Source organism: Betta splendens, chromosome 8 (genome assembly GCF_900634795.4).
Source record: "Betta splendens chromosome 8, fBetSpl5.4, whole genome shotgun sequence".
In the NCBI taxonomy this organism is placed as follows: domain Eukaryota; kingdom Metazoa; phylum Chordata; class Actinopteri; order Anabantiformes; family Osphronemidae; genus Betta; species Betta splendens.
Window position 1 is genome coordinate 9,758,266 of NC_040888.2, and position 17,607 is coordinate 9,775,872.

Below are 17,607 nucleotides of genomic sequence, written 5' to 3' on the forward strand. Positions count from 1 at the left end.
CAGTTAAATACAGAAGTGAAGTGAAGCCCAGGACTGAGATATAGTATAAATATAGTAAATGCTTTAAATACACAAGAATTTACTCCAGTATCAAGAGTAAAAACAACTTCAATCAGATTCAAAGAATGAGATTTTTGAGGCATCTGAGTTAATCCCTCAGGTAATTTACAACAAGCAGAAAAGGTGTCATGAGTCCGTGTAAATGTGCAAAGAGTTGGAAAAATAAACAGAAACACAAATAATCAGACGTGAAACCATGCAAATAAGTTTGTCTGAAGCCTCAGAACCTGCTGCTCATTGAGAGCTCAGACTTCATTACGCTGCGTTTAGGGGCTCCGTTTCATCTCGTTCCCAGTTCGAACGCTGTCGTTCCCCGTTTTAAGCTGCGAACCAAATGAACAATAACACGCGCGTCCTCGCACCTGCATCTGCGTCACATAGACCGGCTTGTTGATGATGATCCAGGTGGACGTCTCGTAGCAGGGGGGCACGGTGATGGAGCCCTCGTACGTGATGTAGCGCGTGGTGTCGGGGTAGAGGTCGGCGATGTTCAGGCCCATCATCAGGAAGGCGTCGTCTGGGGACAGAAGGGAGCGTCGGCCGTGTGTTAGTGAGTCACTGAACAGGGCACAAGAGTGTAATGGAGGGAAGCGACGACAGCGGGACTCCGAAGCCGCGTGCGCTCGCGTAGCCCTGATTGAGTCCCATTAGATGAGTGGCGTCTCCAGAGGCGCAGCTCCACAGCACGGGCTCGTAATGAAACGAAGATTACACTAGAAAACAGGGGGAGACGCATGCGGGGGCTTTGTGTTCAGCTGATGAAGCAGGGGCTCCGGTAGCATCACTTTAAGTTGGGTTCACGAGCGGCGGATGTTCCAGCTCGCGCGCTGTTAAAATACCTGCTCGGCCTAATTATCATTGTTTTAATTAGAGCCAGTGGGCGACACCTGCACACGAGTCCTTCTTACCTTGATAATGAAAACGTCACATGCTCTGATCTGTTAGATATTAAATACAAACATCTTACGCTTGTAGTTGATTCGGGTGATGGTGTCTCTGTTCAGCATCCGGTTGAGGAAGGCGTTGGAGTTGTCAGACAGCTGTAAAAGACAGTAACGACACCGTCAGCCTAGTTCCCCGCACCGTCATCCTTGAATAGAATAATGACCCATAATAAGTTCCAAAGTGAGATCATCAAATCATCAGGACGAGCTTGTTTGTGTGCTAATCAGCGCTTTAGTCGCGGCAGGACGCGCTGACCTTTATGAAGATGGAGATGACGGCGATGCCGTAAGGACTCTTAGCCGCCTCGCTGTAGTTGGCGTAAAGGTCCTGGTTGTAATGAAGCAGCTGGACCTGGAGGACACACGCAGAGCGTTACAAGGTCAACGGAGGTCACGCGAGGAAACCTGAGATTTGAGCTGGTTTAATACAGATGAGCTGATTAAAGGTAGAACTTCTTTGGGTCTAAGAGACGAATGGACGACTTGATTCATCAGTCACTTAATCACTTGAGTCATTTGTTGGAAGAATCTGATGAATCTTTTTTCTAATAGTAATAATTTTATTAGTGAAGTATTTAGTTGTTGCAGATGAGATTTAAAGGGACCCTAAACTGAACTATAACTGTTAGTCAGTGGCTGAAACCAACCTGAGCTTGTTTTTATTTCCCTTAATTAGTAATGACTATTATGTGCTTCCAGCGGCACAAAGTGCTTTTTCACGCGTTATTAAAGCGTCCGCAGGAGGAGCGTCGCTGGTTGGAGCCACTTTCTCTGTAGCGGTCGTCCGCTTTCGGCTGCAGAACCTCAAAGAGACGATGGAACCGACCCCTTAAATCTACAACAGCACCGTCACATCAACGTGTGCTGTAGTGGAGCGTGTTCGTTGCTGTTATGGTCCATTCAAAACAACAGAGTGCTGAAACAGTTACTCTCAACATCCACATGAATATTTAACACAGAGGCTGTAAAGGAACTTTATGTATTTTAGCACTGGTTTGCTGCGCTGCACGTTTCTCCGTGTTCCGTTTTTATTCGCACGGTTGCGGCTAAATGAGCCGTCACCGCTCACGTTGGTGAAGTCCTCGCTCCGAGCCAGAGCTGCAGTCGTTGTGATAGTTGAACGCGTGACAGGACGCGGGGGAGCCTCACCTCTCCGGGAAAGCCTTGTCCGTTGAGCAGATGCTCGGAGCCCATGGAGTCCTCGCTGCCGAAGTGCAGGCGGACCTCCTCCAGCCGGTAGCTGTAGCCCAGCGGACCCCCCGACACGTTCACCAGGTGGGCTTTGTCCGGCCGCAGGGACACGTGGCGCCCCGTGTTGTACATGGTGCCTCCCATCTACGGAAGAGGAGACGGTTACCGTGGAAACAGCCAGACTCATCGCGTCTCATCATATGTTACATCATATTGTCGCTTCGCGGCTCTTTGAGGGGAACGGAGGAGTCGCGTTGTGGAGGATCCGCTGTGAACGCCGTCGCTCTCCATTTGCACCACTGCTGCTTTCATTAGCATCTTTATTTATAAGAGCCACTCTCGCACTCGTTTCATTCTAATCATGAGCGTTTTTTTACTCTTGACATTTGTAATCCTGTTGATTTTGGGTCCAGCTGCTACTAACAGACGCCGAGTGGAAGCGCTTGATGTGCTGCGATGGAAGAAAGGTGTGATTCACCTGATGTTCGCCTGATTATTAGTTAGAGGCCTGAACCTCTAAAAAGCGTCTGTCTACCAAACAAACACAAACGATGAGGTGTGAGATTTTGAAATTTATAGTGATTTTTTTGAGCCAAAGTCTCATTTTACCATCACAGGTGCTGCTGGAGATTGACCTGTTAGAAACATGGCAGCGGTTTGAATCAGAGAATGAAGGATGAACATATTGATAAATACTAGACACAGGCTGCAGAGCTAATACACATTTGAAAAAAATAATCATTAATACATCAAGTAGGATGCGACAACAGCTTAATTACACTGACACCTTGACTCGTTGCCATGACGCCCTGAGGTTTCTGTCTCCATGCGTGGCCCTGTAGCCTCCCCTGAGAGTACCCCACCACTCACACAGTCACATCTGGGAGGCAACAGCTGGAATTGGCGCCGGTTCCCATGAAGTACCTTACGAGGACTGCGGCTCACATAACAGCAGGCAGGTCTTATTGACCTGACAGATTCTGTCGCCTCCCGTCTTTTACTTTGTTACTGTCACTGGTGTCTGCAGGGCCAGTTCCCTCACTAGCTCCACTACCAGTTTAAAACCAAAAAGCATTCAAATGTTCTGTGTACTGTGTCATCAAATTCAAGAAGCAAGAGGTGTTTGAGAGTGTGATAGAGCGATGCATCCGTAAGATACCTGGATGCAGGAGGAGAGACAAGAAACAGGAAACTGTAAAGAGACACAAGTGTTTGTCTGTGGAATTAATAGGAGGCTGTGACGCCTGAATGCTTGAAGCACTGGACATGAAATTTAATGAGGACGGTTGCAGCTTAAGCCGTGCTGTCAGACAAGGAGATGCAAAATGTGTGTGTGTGTGTATATGTGTGTGTGTGTGTGTGTGTGTGTGTGTGTGTGCATCACCTTGTTCTGTCTGAAAATAACTGATCCCAAAACGCTGCCTAACAACTGCTTTTTATTTTGCTCCATTGTGTTTACAGCATAATAAAAGTTACATCAGCTCCAGTGTGTGCGTGTGTGTGCGCGTGTGTGTTGCTCTTCGTTGTCTGAGTTGACGGGCAGACGTGACCTCACTAAAAGCTTTCTGATCTCCTGCCAAACTGATCTTAACGAGGACTATTAGCCTGGAGTTGAGGAGGTGGGGGAGAGAAATCTGCACAGATTACTGGAAACGTTGAGAGCAGAGTTAAACGCGGCCGCTACCATCACTCCCAGCAAAGCCCACAAACTGGGTCCTCGATCCCTCTGTCTCCTGTTATTACTGTTACACTATGGATGTGCTCTGTGCTTTTGATTCTGTTGTGTTCATGGGATTTAACGGCGTTCCTGTATTTTACTATGCAAACTTTACCGCCTTTAAACTGTCACGGTGGATTATTGCGATATCCACCGACGATAAATCGATGCAAAAGTGAAACAAATTAGCAGAAATGTCACAGGAACAGAGTGAAGACAGAAGATAATGGGAAAATCACTGAGCCACGGTGGACGCGGCGAACGGCAGCGGGCCTCCGTCGTGTTTAATGCGACGTCCTGTTTAGCTGTTTCCATCCCACACGTTCACGCGAAGAAAAGGTTCAGAGCGCGCGCGGCGTTGCCGGTGCGCGTTAAAAGCTTTTAACAGCCACAGATGTGGACGGGCTGAATGGAACATTTCACTGTGACCCGTCCGCGGTGCGCTTCACCCACTTAGCGGCTCGGCGGCTGAACAACAGCCCGCGTCTCCGTCTGAGGAGGCAACGGAGGAGGGCTCCGAGTCCCGGAGCCGCGGGCTGAACCGGCGCCGCAGACGCCTGCTTCGTTTGGACCGGATTTAGCCGGTGTCTGGAGCGCAGGCGCAGGCGCTGAAAGCGTCCGTCTCACGTTTATTGGCCGGTTGTGACAAATCCTGCTGCTGATTGCCGAGACGCAGTCTCCATTACGCGTCTATTGATTCAAGGCCGAGCGCCGCAAAAACACAGAGAACCGGAGAAAGATCCGCAGCTTGTTTGTGATGAAGCAGAAAGATTTCAGTTACAGCTGTAGACTAAATCCTCGGCTTATATAGAATACAAGTCAGAATTATACAATAGTAAAACTTAATTAAAATAATTACATCAATAAATTTGTCTATAACTTGTGAATGGAAAAAAATGAAAATAAAGCCACTCAGAACGAACTACTTGCCATTAACAGCTATTTATTTGATTGTATTCATCATCAGCCGCTGATGTGGATGAAAGCGGCCGCATGCGTATGGACTCATGCTCCGTTTTGACTCACACCCTTTTCTGTGTCAGTAGAATCTTCCGTGTACAGAACCAGAACCTGGAGGCGGGTCCTTCCCTCAGCTCCAGTGTATGATGCATCCATCCATCACGTCCGCCTCGTTCTCCACAGGCCGCGGCCGACGTGTTCTGACTCCGGACCGACTCCACTGACGGACAGCTGTTGTTGCCGCCGTCCGAGGATCTGGGCTCAGATTTACTCATTTTTATTTACTTTCATTCCGTACCAGATGCTTGGACGTGTTGCCCAAACCGCTGAGACGCATGAACGTGTCCTCTGATGTGCTTTAAACGCTGGGATCCAGCGTGGTAGAAGCCAATTCAGTTCGCTTTGCATAAGATCCAGTGAGTCTAAGTCGTTTTGGAGCCCGGCGCTTGTCTTCATCCCGTCACACAAACATATGCGGACGCTCCTGTTGGGTTTTGTTGGCTCATTAGTTCCTACAGTACTTGAGAGCAAAGTCTCAACAAAGCTCTTTCTGTTTAATTTTCATTTGTCTCTGATAAATGTAAACGTTTTCGTCAAGCTGTTGCTTCTGCACATCATCCGACCAAAGCGGCGCTGAAAACAGATTCATCTCTCCGCTTCTGTAACATAAATATTCATAACACTTCTTTGCAGAATTTATAAAATCTAAATAAGTGTGTGAAGGAACGGTTTGTTCAGAGGCCAATCGTCTCTGAGAATCTCTTGATCCTAAGATCATTAAATTGTTTTCTCATAAACTATTTAGTAAAATGTGATTTTCACGCGTCAGACGTCACGTTAGCATCATGCTGCTCAGTTTCCACCCTTTTCGCGTGCGCTTCCGACAGCAGTGACCCGTGACGTCGACTGATCCATCCGCACGCGGATGCACCTGCTCCCACAGCGCCGCGTGACATCAGCGATCACCTGAACGAAGCTCGCGGTCCGCGCTCATCCTGCATCCCGTCCATCCTGCACAGCCCGTGCTTTCTGTCACCTGATTCACTCGCATCCTGTTTGAATCACTTCCTGTCTTCTCGGCCCTAATCCCTTTTAATCACACACACCTGGACTCCTCTGTCGCGGTCACGTTGCCTCTCCAGTCCACGTACACCATGTTGTATTTGTGACCTTGTTTCTTTCCTGCTTCTGCTTTGAAGCGGTCTGTGCATTCTGGATTCTCTGATCTAGTCTGACCTTTGTAACCGATAAAGTGAAGGACCGGATGGGAGACGAAGCATTGATGTTGCTGATTTCTCTTTATTACTGACACGCTGTCTGACAGGCGTCTTCTTCTGTTTCTCTAATTATAGCAGCTGTATTTCCTTTTTTTATGTGTTATATGTTTCACCTTCTTTTATGTCTCTATAATAAGCTTCCACGTTTCATTAATAATCCTGTGATCGGTGCATGTTGATGCCTGTTGGACAAACGCAGCCCGAGCAGCACAGGAGAATCAGTGACTTCAACCTGCTGAACTAAAACCACCAAACACACCTGTGCAGGTCTTTCAGGTGCATGAAGAGAAGTGTGAAAAGTTCAGTGTTGCTGCAAAAATATATGCAAATGTTTCCTCGAAATGTTTAATTCACAAAGAAGCTGATGAGGATGAGCAACTGAGGGCAAAGAAGCCGGAGCATGACGGGGGACGTACGTGGGTAACAAGCAGCTCTACACACGACACACCTACACAAAGGCAGAGGCCGTTTCTGACTCTAATCTGTGAAGCTACAACTACACAACTGCACAACTACACGGCAAACACTTGCCCTCAATTTATGTTATCATCTCCTTGCACACGAAATACATTTTCTCTTCCGTTATCTCCCAATCACACACACACACACACACAGACACACACACACACACACACACACACACACACTCTCTCTTTCTCTCTCTCTCGCCCTCTCTCTTTCTCTCTCTCTCTTTCTCTCTCTCTCTCTCTCTCTCTCGCTCTCTCTCTCTCTCACCAGGACAGATGGCTGTGCTATGCGCTCTCACTCAGCAGATGCACGAGACCATTAATCATGAAACCAGCCTCAAACAGAGAGTTTAACTACAGTTGTGGTTCTTCCTCATACATTTCTCCCTTGAAGATCGCTGGAGCTGCAGCTGGTGTAAACATGGCAACAAACAACAACAACAATCATCCTTTTTACAGCATTGGTCATATTTCTCCAGCAGGTCCAGGCTCAGGCTCGTTTATGCCCAGTCTGAGTGTTCTAGGCTACCTCTGGGTGCTAGCCTTGATCTACTGGCGCTCATGATAAGAAAACGGCACCATCTTTGTTTATCGCCCCTGGATCCATATTTTAGGGTCCATGAGGGGATTAAACTGTCAGTTATCGCCAGTCACTTTGGGAAACTAGTCCTTGGATGTGGGTTAAAAACTATAGGCTCATCCATCAACACAGAAAAGGCAGAAACAGCTTCAGTAGGTGTTTTATAAGCAGCACGTACACCTGGAACCGGGTCAAGAGTCTATTAGTGTTTGGAGAACTCTGAGGCCACTCTGTGGGTCCACAGACATGCAGTTACTGAGTGAGTGAGTGAGTGAGTGAGTGAGTGAGTGAGTGAGTGAGTGAGTGAGTGAGTGAGTGAGTGAGTGAGTGAGTGAGTGAGTGAGTGAGTGAGTGAGTTGCTTGCACTGTCATACTCATTGTTTCTGTGTTCACGTGTTACTGAAGTTCTTTATTTAATTGTGTCATGTTTTTTTTGCATTTAATCATTTCCAGACCTTTATCTGACCATTATGTGCCAGCTGCCAAAACTACACACTGATTTCATGTTGTGGGTGGAATATGACTACACGTCTTAGCAGCTCTTCACAGAATATGACGGGGAGGTCAAAGGTCGAGCACATGGGTGAGGAGTACAAATGCCAACAGTCACATCGCTACAGTCCTGAGCAGAGAAGAGAACATAGGTTTGTGAGGCCCAGTTCTTGGACAACTCTCCCATAAACCCATGAGTCCCCAGCTTCTATTATAATGCAGGGTCCCTGTTTGGAATGAAATTGAGGCTTTTGTCCAAAGCTTTTGTCCAAATCAGGCCGTGGTTCGTCATATATGAAACACCCAGGTACAATATCGCAATGCCTGAAAATTATAATAGAGGACCTTTAACAAATGCGTGTGAGCATATTCAGTGCGACATTATTACTGCTGTGTCATCGTAACTGCAGGATTCAGATGTGTGACGAGTCGACTGCGAGAAGAGCCACAGCTTTTACAAAACCAAAACAGAACACAAACAGCTGTGATCAAAGCATTTCGATGCACTGGGAAAGAAAGAACACATGATTTCACAGTTGATCAAGTGGCTCCGAGGAAATCCTACATGGCTTCCCCATAACACAGGCAGCGTTTAACTCCCACCCAGAGTTACATAAATAGGCTACAAGCGACCTGCGGGCTTGTGTAAGACAATCCCACAGGTCGAATCCTGGTGAGATAAACAACAGGGATGGTTTGATTCAAATCTCCTTTAAAGCCCGATCGTGGACACAGCGTGTCTGAAACATGGTCGAAGGCTGGTCGGCAGAAAGCTGCAGCCTGTTAATGTCTTTTTGAACACATTATATCAGTACAGAGTGATACAACAACAACAACAGCCTCCATCCGTTTACAACATGATCATTAACATATATATGAGGTAAAGACGGTGTGGACACACACAAATTCATTTGCATTATAATTACACCAGGCCGATAACTGCAGTATAATAAAACAGAATAAAATGATCTTGTGAATGTATTAACGTGAGCTCAGCACATTGTTACTAATCCTGGTCTCTCATTTGCTCAGGCGACCTACATCCAGAGGAGGAACATCTGGTCGCGTTGCACCCGTCTCTGAACGGCCGTGTGCTAAAGAAACCACGATTAGCTGATACCGCTCTATGGAAAAACAAAAACAGCTTCTACTGGTCTGAACCTGAAGGTCAGCAGCCTCTCACGGTTTTCATGCTGCCAGTGGGGCGATACCAAATACTAATTCTGAAAAATAATGAAATGTGCTAATAGCATGTAACTGAACCAATCTCCCTGAGGAAGTAGTTGCAGTTGTTTGTTAATTTTGAAACTTTGAAACCAAAAGCAAACTGGACTCACCACCTACACATTTATTTAATTACACTGAAAGGAATGTATAACACAGTAATACCACTTAATGACACAGGCCCCAAGCCTATATGGTTTACTATTACCATAGAATGACTCCAGAAGCCTGATCAACCCATTAAACCCATTATACATTAATTTATCAAGGATTAAAAGAAGGAAAAAGCTAGAGAAAGAATTAATCTGTATGAATATATAAACGTTACAGTGTCACATTTAAAACATTCAGATAAATTATAAATTTATATATTATATAAAAATAATATATATATATATATATATATATATGTGTGTGTGTGTGTGTGTGTGTGTGTACATGGATATGTTCTCTCTCTCTCTCTCTCTCTCTCTCTCTCTCTCTATATATATATATATATATATATATATATATATATATATATATATATATATATGTGTGTGTGTGTGTGTGTGTGTGTGTGTGTGTGTGTGTGTGTGTGTGTGTGTGTGTGTGTGTGTGTGTGTGTGTGTGGAGGGGCCAGTCTGTACAACCTGCACTCTTTTCCTACAATAAACCCATTTTGTGTCTGTGATTCAGTGATAATGCAAAACTTACTGCAAGTAAAATATCCAATCCAACATCCAAACATCCTATAATAATGCCTTTAGTACTTTATATTTGGTTATTTGGTATTAACCGCTACTTTGAAAACAATACTGCTCGTCGGTTTCCTGTCCATGATGGATCTCAACACGACTTAAGTCACAGATCTAAACTGTGTTTTAATGGTGATTTGGAGGATTTCTGCTGCGCAGATTAATTGTGATTCCTGTCTAAGGGCTAAAACTGTAAAGCCTCCTGAGCCCAGTGCAGTCAAATGCAGCTGGGAATGTGAAAGCCTGCGGATATGGATGAAAGGCACATAATCACTGTCAGACAGCAGTTTGTCTGTGTCTTGATTTAGAGAATGTCTCCTGTTCTGCTCTCAGCCACTGGTGATGAATCAAAGCCCGGTTCTGTCAGACACCGACAGCTGGGCTTTTATCGGAACCTTCCATGAGTCCTGTCACTAACTCTCAGCTGAGAAGTCACCTTTTAAGACCGTGACCTCACTCGAGCACATCTGAAGGACGATGGCGGTTCCTACCTTACGCCCTCCTGTGTTGATCCTCAGAGGCGTCAGGTGGGGGTCAAATATCATGTGACTGGTTTCGATGTCGATCGGCGACTGCCTCTTCCCGATGGCACAGAGGTTCCAGGCCGAGTTCACCAAACCCCAGAAGGATGGGACTGGTGTAGGGAGAGAGTAACAGTTATTATGGTGTGTGTGTGTGTGTGTGTGTGTGTGTGTGTGTGTGTGTGTGTGTGTGTGTGTGTGTGTGTACAAGCTTAAAAACAGAGATAAAGTGAGCGCAGCTTCATTATAATGGGCCACAAGTAGCAGGGAGATCAGGGAGATTTGAATTTACATATTGCTTCATTAAAATCTGACTTGAAAACTGTTTTCATTAAAGTCTCTGGGTTATTATCTGAAAGTATAACTAGCGTAGAGAAATACAGTGAAGTCTGCCAAAGGTTCTCCCACTAGTTTTCATCACGTGCAGCACAGAGGTTCAGGATAAATAACCTGTGGCCTCAAAGGGCTGAAGATAATGTAAAGGAAAACACAGGATGGTTTAGTAGTAACACAGACACCCTGAGATTTAACACAGTTATATAACTATACATTAAAATGAAGATTAGTATCAGTGTGTAAATTGCCTTGAGGTAACTCATCATCCTGGTGATAACAGCTTCAGTAAACTAAAGCTGAAGCAGAGGGATCCCTGGGCGTGAGATCTATAATCTCTGCAGCTTTGTTGTAGATCTGCCTCTGAGTCTCACATCAGCTGGACCGGAACCAAACACCTCCAAGAAAAGGCCACTAATCCTAATCTGCTTCCCCACCTAAGCTGCTGGAACCACCAGAACCACTGCCAGTGGATCAATACGTGGTCAAAAGGTTAACATTCACACAACACCTAGTTATTTGGCAGATGTGAATGCTTCCACTGTGTTTCTCTCTCCGCCATCAGTGGATCCTCTGTCATAACATAGTTCTGATCCAGTGGTGGAGGATTGGAGGCCAGTGTCAGGGTACTAGTTACACTAATGCCAGCTGGATGAGCTGTGCATCATCTAACGTTGCATAAACAGAAAAAGAGATTAGTCTCTCTCTTCTCACTCTGCAACTCCCCCCCAAACCACACACACACGCACACACAGCATTAAATAGTAGGTTATAAGGCCTGGCCAGCATGTTTACAACAATGATACCACACAGATATTTATCGCACACTTTAACTTATTGATGATTTTTTTTCTCTTTCCAGACTGACACCATACATAGTCAAAGATGAGAGGGATAATCACCAGCTGAAGTCAGTAAAACAGCTGCCATTACGATCTACAACCAGCAGCCTCAGATGGGACTCAGTCAAACGATAATAGGAACATGTTTAATCTGAATCATCCGAACTTGTGTCTTATTTATTATATATTTATTTTTTTAAATAATATGTATTTTCTGTTTGTCATCGTCTCTTGTTCCATTCAGTAGGGGAATGAAGTGACAGATGTGGCAGCGCTGACCTGTGGAGTGAATCCTGACCCCTGAACGCACACAGCTGCACGGAAAAACATTACACCACGTGTGTAGTGTACAATTCCTCTGGCTGTTATGTGGTAGCACCTGACTGAACGAGACATGAGGTTACAACATCCAACCAGACCTTGAGGTGACAAATCTGGAGACACTCTAACAAAGTATTTGATGGACCTGACTGACCTTTGAGCAAAATCTAACCTTGAATATCTAAGTAGATACAATGTTGAAAAAATCCTTTCAAGGCTTACAATGTTATACAGTGTTAAGGTCTGACAACACCCAGTTGTTTAGTCACTTTAAGTTTCTGAGCTGTAAATATGTAAATATGTCTTATTCTGTTTTGTTTTTCTTGCAATCCTGCACAATTCCTTTGCTGTCGTCCTGTAGCTGTTCCAGCAGTTGAATTTCCCCGCTGTAGAATCAATAAAGTTTATCTTATCTTAACTTGTCTTGTAGCTGATATTTCCTCTAGAAGTGACTTTGAATCACGTCCCTTCTACTAAAATGTTGAAGCAAACCTAAGGAAATTCCTTTAGAGTTTTTCTGAAGAATCAGTGGATGTAGAACTATGTGAAGCATGACAAAGATGGGAAGTTCAAACTTTGACTTTAGGAACCTCCATAAGGTTGATAATGTCTAATCTGACTAATGATGATTAATTACAGCGTTGTCTGTTATCTACCCTGAAATAAATGTAATAGAGTTAAACAAATTTAAGTTGGAATTATCTACAGTGTACACTTAACCTGTATCCATAAACAAAGCATTTAACAGTGATAGGTCACCCAAGCAGAGTGTGCTCCACGGGCTCCTAACCAGCAATGACACCCACCCAGGGCAGAGTAGTGGAGATAAGACAGAAAAACAGATGGAGAGATGAAGGAACCAGAAGGAAGGAGATGGAGGGAGGAAGCCCTGGAGAACATCTGTAATATTCATGAAGACATAAATGGTTTGGAAAGAGCTACAAACAGACAAACAGGCGACGGGACAAAGACACTTGAGGATAATCACTGTCAGACAGCAGTCTGACAGTGATTGAGGGTTTGAATCCCACTTTACTATGACTTACTACTACTATGACTTTACTATACTTCTTTCAGCCTGTCTACCGTTAATGCTGTTTGACTCAACAGCCACAGAGTTGGTCAGAAGCACATTTTAACTGGTTCTGTAGCTCAGTGGTTAAACTGTTGAGTTTTGCATTTAGAATTGGAGGTTCAAATCCCACTTTTGACCTGAGTGAGCTGTGCTGCTCCATCATCAATTCTGAAGCAGTTTCTTTGCATGTGTCACCATCTAACGTATGTCACCTTCTAAAATCCGCTTTATCTTAGTCTTTCTTTCTTAGTTCCCACCACTAAAATTATTCCAGTGGCAACAGACATCGAAAGCAAACTATCACGAGGTAAAGATGTGGGTTCAAGTCCCTCTGAAGGTACGTCTCAAAGTTTAAGTGTGTGGGGGGTGTAAAACAATACAAATGCATTGTGGGTTCTCATCATCGTCAACAAAAGGGTAACAAAGGGCTGAACCAGCTTTTTTTGCAGCACATACTACTGTATGACTTGTTTGTGATACAATCAATCCAAAGTGACCCAACTCTCACAAAACAGACACTGAATAAATTGGGTACTTGAAGACTTTAGTAGTGTAAGTTTGCCAATTTCAGAGCCGATGTTTTACAGCAGTAACACACTGGGCGGTCATAAAGTTTGTGAACGCTCATATTAACCTTTCACGTTCTTTATGGAAGCAATTCATCCTGTAAAATGACATCACATTATCAGCTGCTGCTACAGTGGAAGCCATTATAGAAGAGCCTTATCTGGCATCCAGTGTGTGTTGGGACTGCAGCGCTGTGATTCTGTCTGTCTGCAGGGCTGCAAACACTAATACAAAGATTTGTCTATTTGTTTATTTGTAAATCAATGATGGGACTTCCACTGATTATCTCTCCGTCTCTACAGCTGTACAGTTGTATTCTACTGATGCACATTCACCGGTTAAAAATATCTTCATATGCAGTTTTCCAGCTCAGCTTGTTTCTCATCAAAGGAGAAACAGCCTGTGGGACTATAACAAGACCACCTGTGTCGCTATAACCAGCATTAAATTAGATCCTGAGGGATCGGAGCCTGAATCTTTAACACGTTTACATTTAGAATATATTCCATAAAAAACCTTATACTACTAGTACTGAGACAGACAACGTCTTAGTCAGAGATTAGCTGCTCAGGTGCAGCTGTTCCTTTACAATACGACTTGATATAACTGTATCCAACTGAACATAACAATAAACCATACGTAGAGTCAGTCACCAAAAAAGAAATGGTTTAAAAGTGGTCAAATGTGGTAAAATGTGATCTCTGCACATCATCTGTCTGAAGTGTAAGCTGTGATCACAGAGAATCCGTCCATTAGCGTCCCACTAAAGCAGCATTAGCTCAGCTTAGCCACGCAGAGGCTAGCAGCCGTTTCTCATGTACGTCCAGTGTGAGACAGTACGTTCCTCAGGAGCAGGGCGTTAGTGCCGCGGCCTCAGGGTGTCCAGTAGGAACAAATGTTCTGATATGAATGAGTTTCAGGAAACTGCAGGTCAGGTGTCATTGTAATAAGATTAGGAAAGACTTTTAAGTCCATTAGGAAATACTAATCCCTTAATTAACAAATGTCTCGGAGCTTCTCTGTTTTCATTTTCCCTCTCGCAGCAAAAAGGTTTGAAGCAGTTGCCAATGCAGCAACAGTTTTAAGTGACTGAGCACAATTCAACCTTACTTTTGGTCGCGAAGAAAAACGATCCGGAGTTTAGAAGATGGGTTTTAGTGCATGGGGACATGAGCAGCGTGTCATACAGTCTAAGAGGCTGGGTGAGTGTTTGCAGGCTGTGATCCCTCAAAGTAAATCTGCTACAGCTCCGCTGGTGTTCAGGTTCACCGTCAACAGGCCGGTGTCACAAGAACAAATGAATGAGAAACAACCGAACCGAATCAGCTTAGATCAGACAGAACACTCAGCTGGAGAATAACAACGTGCAGCACAGGAGCTCATACTGTACAAACACGCACAGATGCATTCAACTTGTGCTTTTTAAAATCCATCCAATGGCTGGTTTGCGCTGTGCTGCTCCCGCTACTCGGCCTTTGGGTGGAAGAACAGAACTGACAGGATGAAAATGACCTGGATGAATAAGAGCCCTCACACACACACAGGCACCGGCGGCAGGAGCAAAGAAAAGCAGCTGCTTTTTAGAATCAGACAACGAGAAGCGTTGCTCTACCTCCGTTCTAGTTGAGTCATTCATTTTAATTAGAGATGCTTTTTTTTAATCATTATATTTCTGATCCCTCGTTTCAATCTTTCTGTCTGAAATGTCTTCTGAGCTGCATCCAATCTCATTTTTTCTGCATCATTTTCTTGACGCTGGAGCCTCACCAGCGTGTTCCAGCATCTCCTCCTCTCAGATCCTGTTTCACATCCGACGCGACTTAAAGAAACAGACTTTTAAAGAATAACACTGAGCAGCAGAAGTATTCCGTGTGTCACACAGTAATCTCACATTAAGACGCTTCAAAGGGCTTTTTGAACAGTGTGGATAGAGGAGGAGGTGGAGGTCCGTGTAGGAATTACTGAGACATGAAGCAAGGCCGAGCTAAAAAAAGGGATTTTACATGGGACTGATGTCAGCATTGAATTTGTACAGTCACAAGCTAATCCCACAATTCTGGGTGAAATGAAATGATTAACGTGACGAGTGAAGAGTTATATGTAGATTAGATTATTATTACATAATTCAACCTCAGTTATTTTGTGATTACTCTGAAATAGGTTCTTTCAATAAGAGGTTGATTCCCTCACAAATAATGATGAAAACAGTTATCTGGAGTTAAACATGAGGAAAGATTAGCTCCATATCGCATTAAAAGAACTCTTCTCCCTCTTCTCTCTCCGATCGACACAGATGCTGCTGGAGGTTTCCTTCGTTAGAGGAGTCTCTCGCGCTTTGTGCAGCTGAAGGAGGACGGAGGGTTTCAACAACAGTGGGACGCTGACGAGCCTCCTCGCTGCGTTTAACCAACCTCACGACACAAAGCTTCTATTTTAAGGCACAGGACTGGGCTCAACTGGAATTAACTGCATGACAGTGTTATACAGAGAGTCCACATCTGTTGACTGGCTGCTCGAGCCCGCTGCACAATAAAGGTTCAGTCGCTCCTGAATGCATATAAAACTTCCTTCTATCAGCAAATACAGTGAAGAGTCACAAACAGCTGGAGCAGATGGGGTCAGAGCTTTGTTTAGAGGTTTGGGGATCAGAACCACACCTGGAGCGGCCGCTGCAGACGGGAAACTAGGAGGCGTCACCAGCCTTGGCTTCGTTTGAATGTGTTTAAACAGTGGGAGATGAGGTGTGACTACCTTTCTGAAGTGGCACCTAAAATAGTATTACTCATTCAGAAAAATGCTGCTCGCAACTGTGAGCATGGCAGCAAAACACCGCCGCAGCCTGCAGCTTCCAGCCCCATTAACAAAACATGAAAATAGGAGGAAAGCAGGGCTTCAAGTTTGAGAATGACTAGAAGGGACAACTGAGGCGATGGGTCCTCTTTGTACTGATGGAGGTGAGTTTGCAGCCGGAGTTTAACCAAAGTTTAATCACAAACGGAATCAGTGCCATTTTATGTTTTTATTCCCAAAGGTCCTGACACTAAAAGTAACACTCTAAACCCAACCAGTGGGAGGAACAGTGACAACACGACACATGGAGTAGATGCAGTAAAACGAGGAGGTGTGACGGACGGTCTGAATGTGAGACTCCAGGATCCTGATGCTGCTCATTACACTCCTGACAACAGATCTGAGGCTTAAAGATCCTTCTGCTGTTACACAGTCCGTTAATGTTCCTGCTTAAAACCCACCCAGGATCTGACTCTCGTCTCCCATCTCTTGCCTCCCGCCTCCTTCCTACTGTATCCTGCCTTCTATTTCCTGCGTCATGTCTCCTGCCTCCTATCTCCTTCATCCTTTCTCCTGCTTCCTGTCTCCTGCCTCCTGACTCCCGTCTCTTGCCTCCCGTCTCCTGTGTCCTGCCTCCTATCTCCTTCCTCCTATTTCCTGCCTCCTGTGTCCTGCCTCCTATCTCCTTTCTTCGATCTCCTGCTTCCTGTCTCCTATCTCCCTCCTCCTGCCTCCTGCCTCCTATCTCCTTCCTCCTATCTCCTGCTTCCTATCTCCCTCCTCCTGCCTCCTGCCTCCTGCCTCCTATCTCCTTCCTCCTATCTCCTGCTTCCTATCTCCCTCCTCCTGCCTCCTGCCTCCATGTAGGCAGCTATGAACCAGCAGGGGAGCACTTCTAGGCTCATTAGTAATCTTCTACTGTACATGCAAAATTAGAAAACAATCATAAACAATTATTATGATAATAAAAGGGTTTCTTTCCGTTCTACAAACATTTGTTTTATAGCTGCAGAGGAAAGCTGATCTGCAACTAATCATTAAGAGTCTTTTACTGTCATTCTTCCACCACTTCCCATCTTTTTGGGTTATCAGGCCATTTCCCTGAATATTTCAGGAATATTTGACAGCAGTCACGACTTGCATACAAAAATGTCTTTCAGTTAGTCTGTCTCAAATCAGGCTGGAATACTTCTACCACTGCAGCACTACTTTAGGTAACTGTGGCCGTCCTCACCTCTGCTCCCTTCTCAAACAAAACATCAAACGCCTGGGAGGATTTTCATTACGTTTGGATACTTGTCCAGGCTGGTTCCACACACGCGTCAGAGCCCTGAACTGTTCTGCTTCTCTCCTTGGTTTGTGCTGCTATTTATTTGTTATTTATTCCCCTTTTATTTTCCCCTTAATATTTCAGACGTGGCTGCATGGGTTCTCCTGGCGGACGCCCCCGGCCTCAACCCTGGACTAAGGACAAATACAATTATTTCAATTTTTGTTGACTCAAAAAGC

The 17,607-nt window shown here is 44.8% G+C and overlaps 1 protein-coding gene across 1 annotated transcript in view; it reads right to left on the minus strand.

Moving 5' to 3' along the window:
• Nucleotides 1-17,607, minus strand: part of LOC114860431 (carbonic anhydrase-related protein 10-like) — a 30,744-nt gene that overhangs the window by 4,498 nt on the left and 8,639 nt on the right. Inside the window, exons 3-7 of the mRNA XM_029159020.3 lie at nucleotides 10,141-10,283; nucleotides 2,154-2,339; nucleotides 1,261-1,356; nucleotides 1,028-1,100; nucleotides 423-577 (exon numbers count right to left, since the gene is read on the minus strand). Coding sequence (XP_029014853.1) covers nucleotides 423-577; nucleotides 1,028-1,100; nucleotides 1,261-1,356; nucleotides 2,154-2,339; nucleotides 10,141-10,283 — 653 coding nt within the window. The remainder of the gene's footprint in view (nucleotides 1-422; nucleotides 578-1,027; nucleotides 1,101-1,260; nucleotides 1,357-2,153; nucleotides 2,340-10,140; nucleotides 10,284-17,607) is intronic.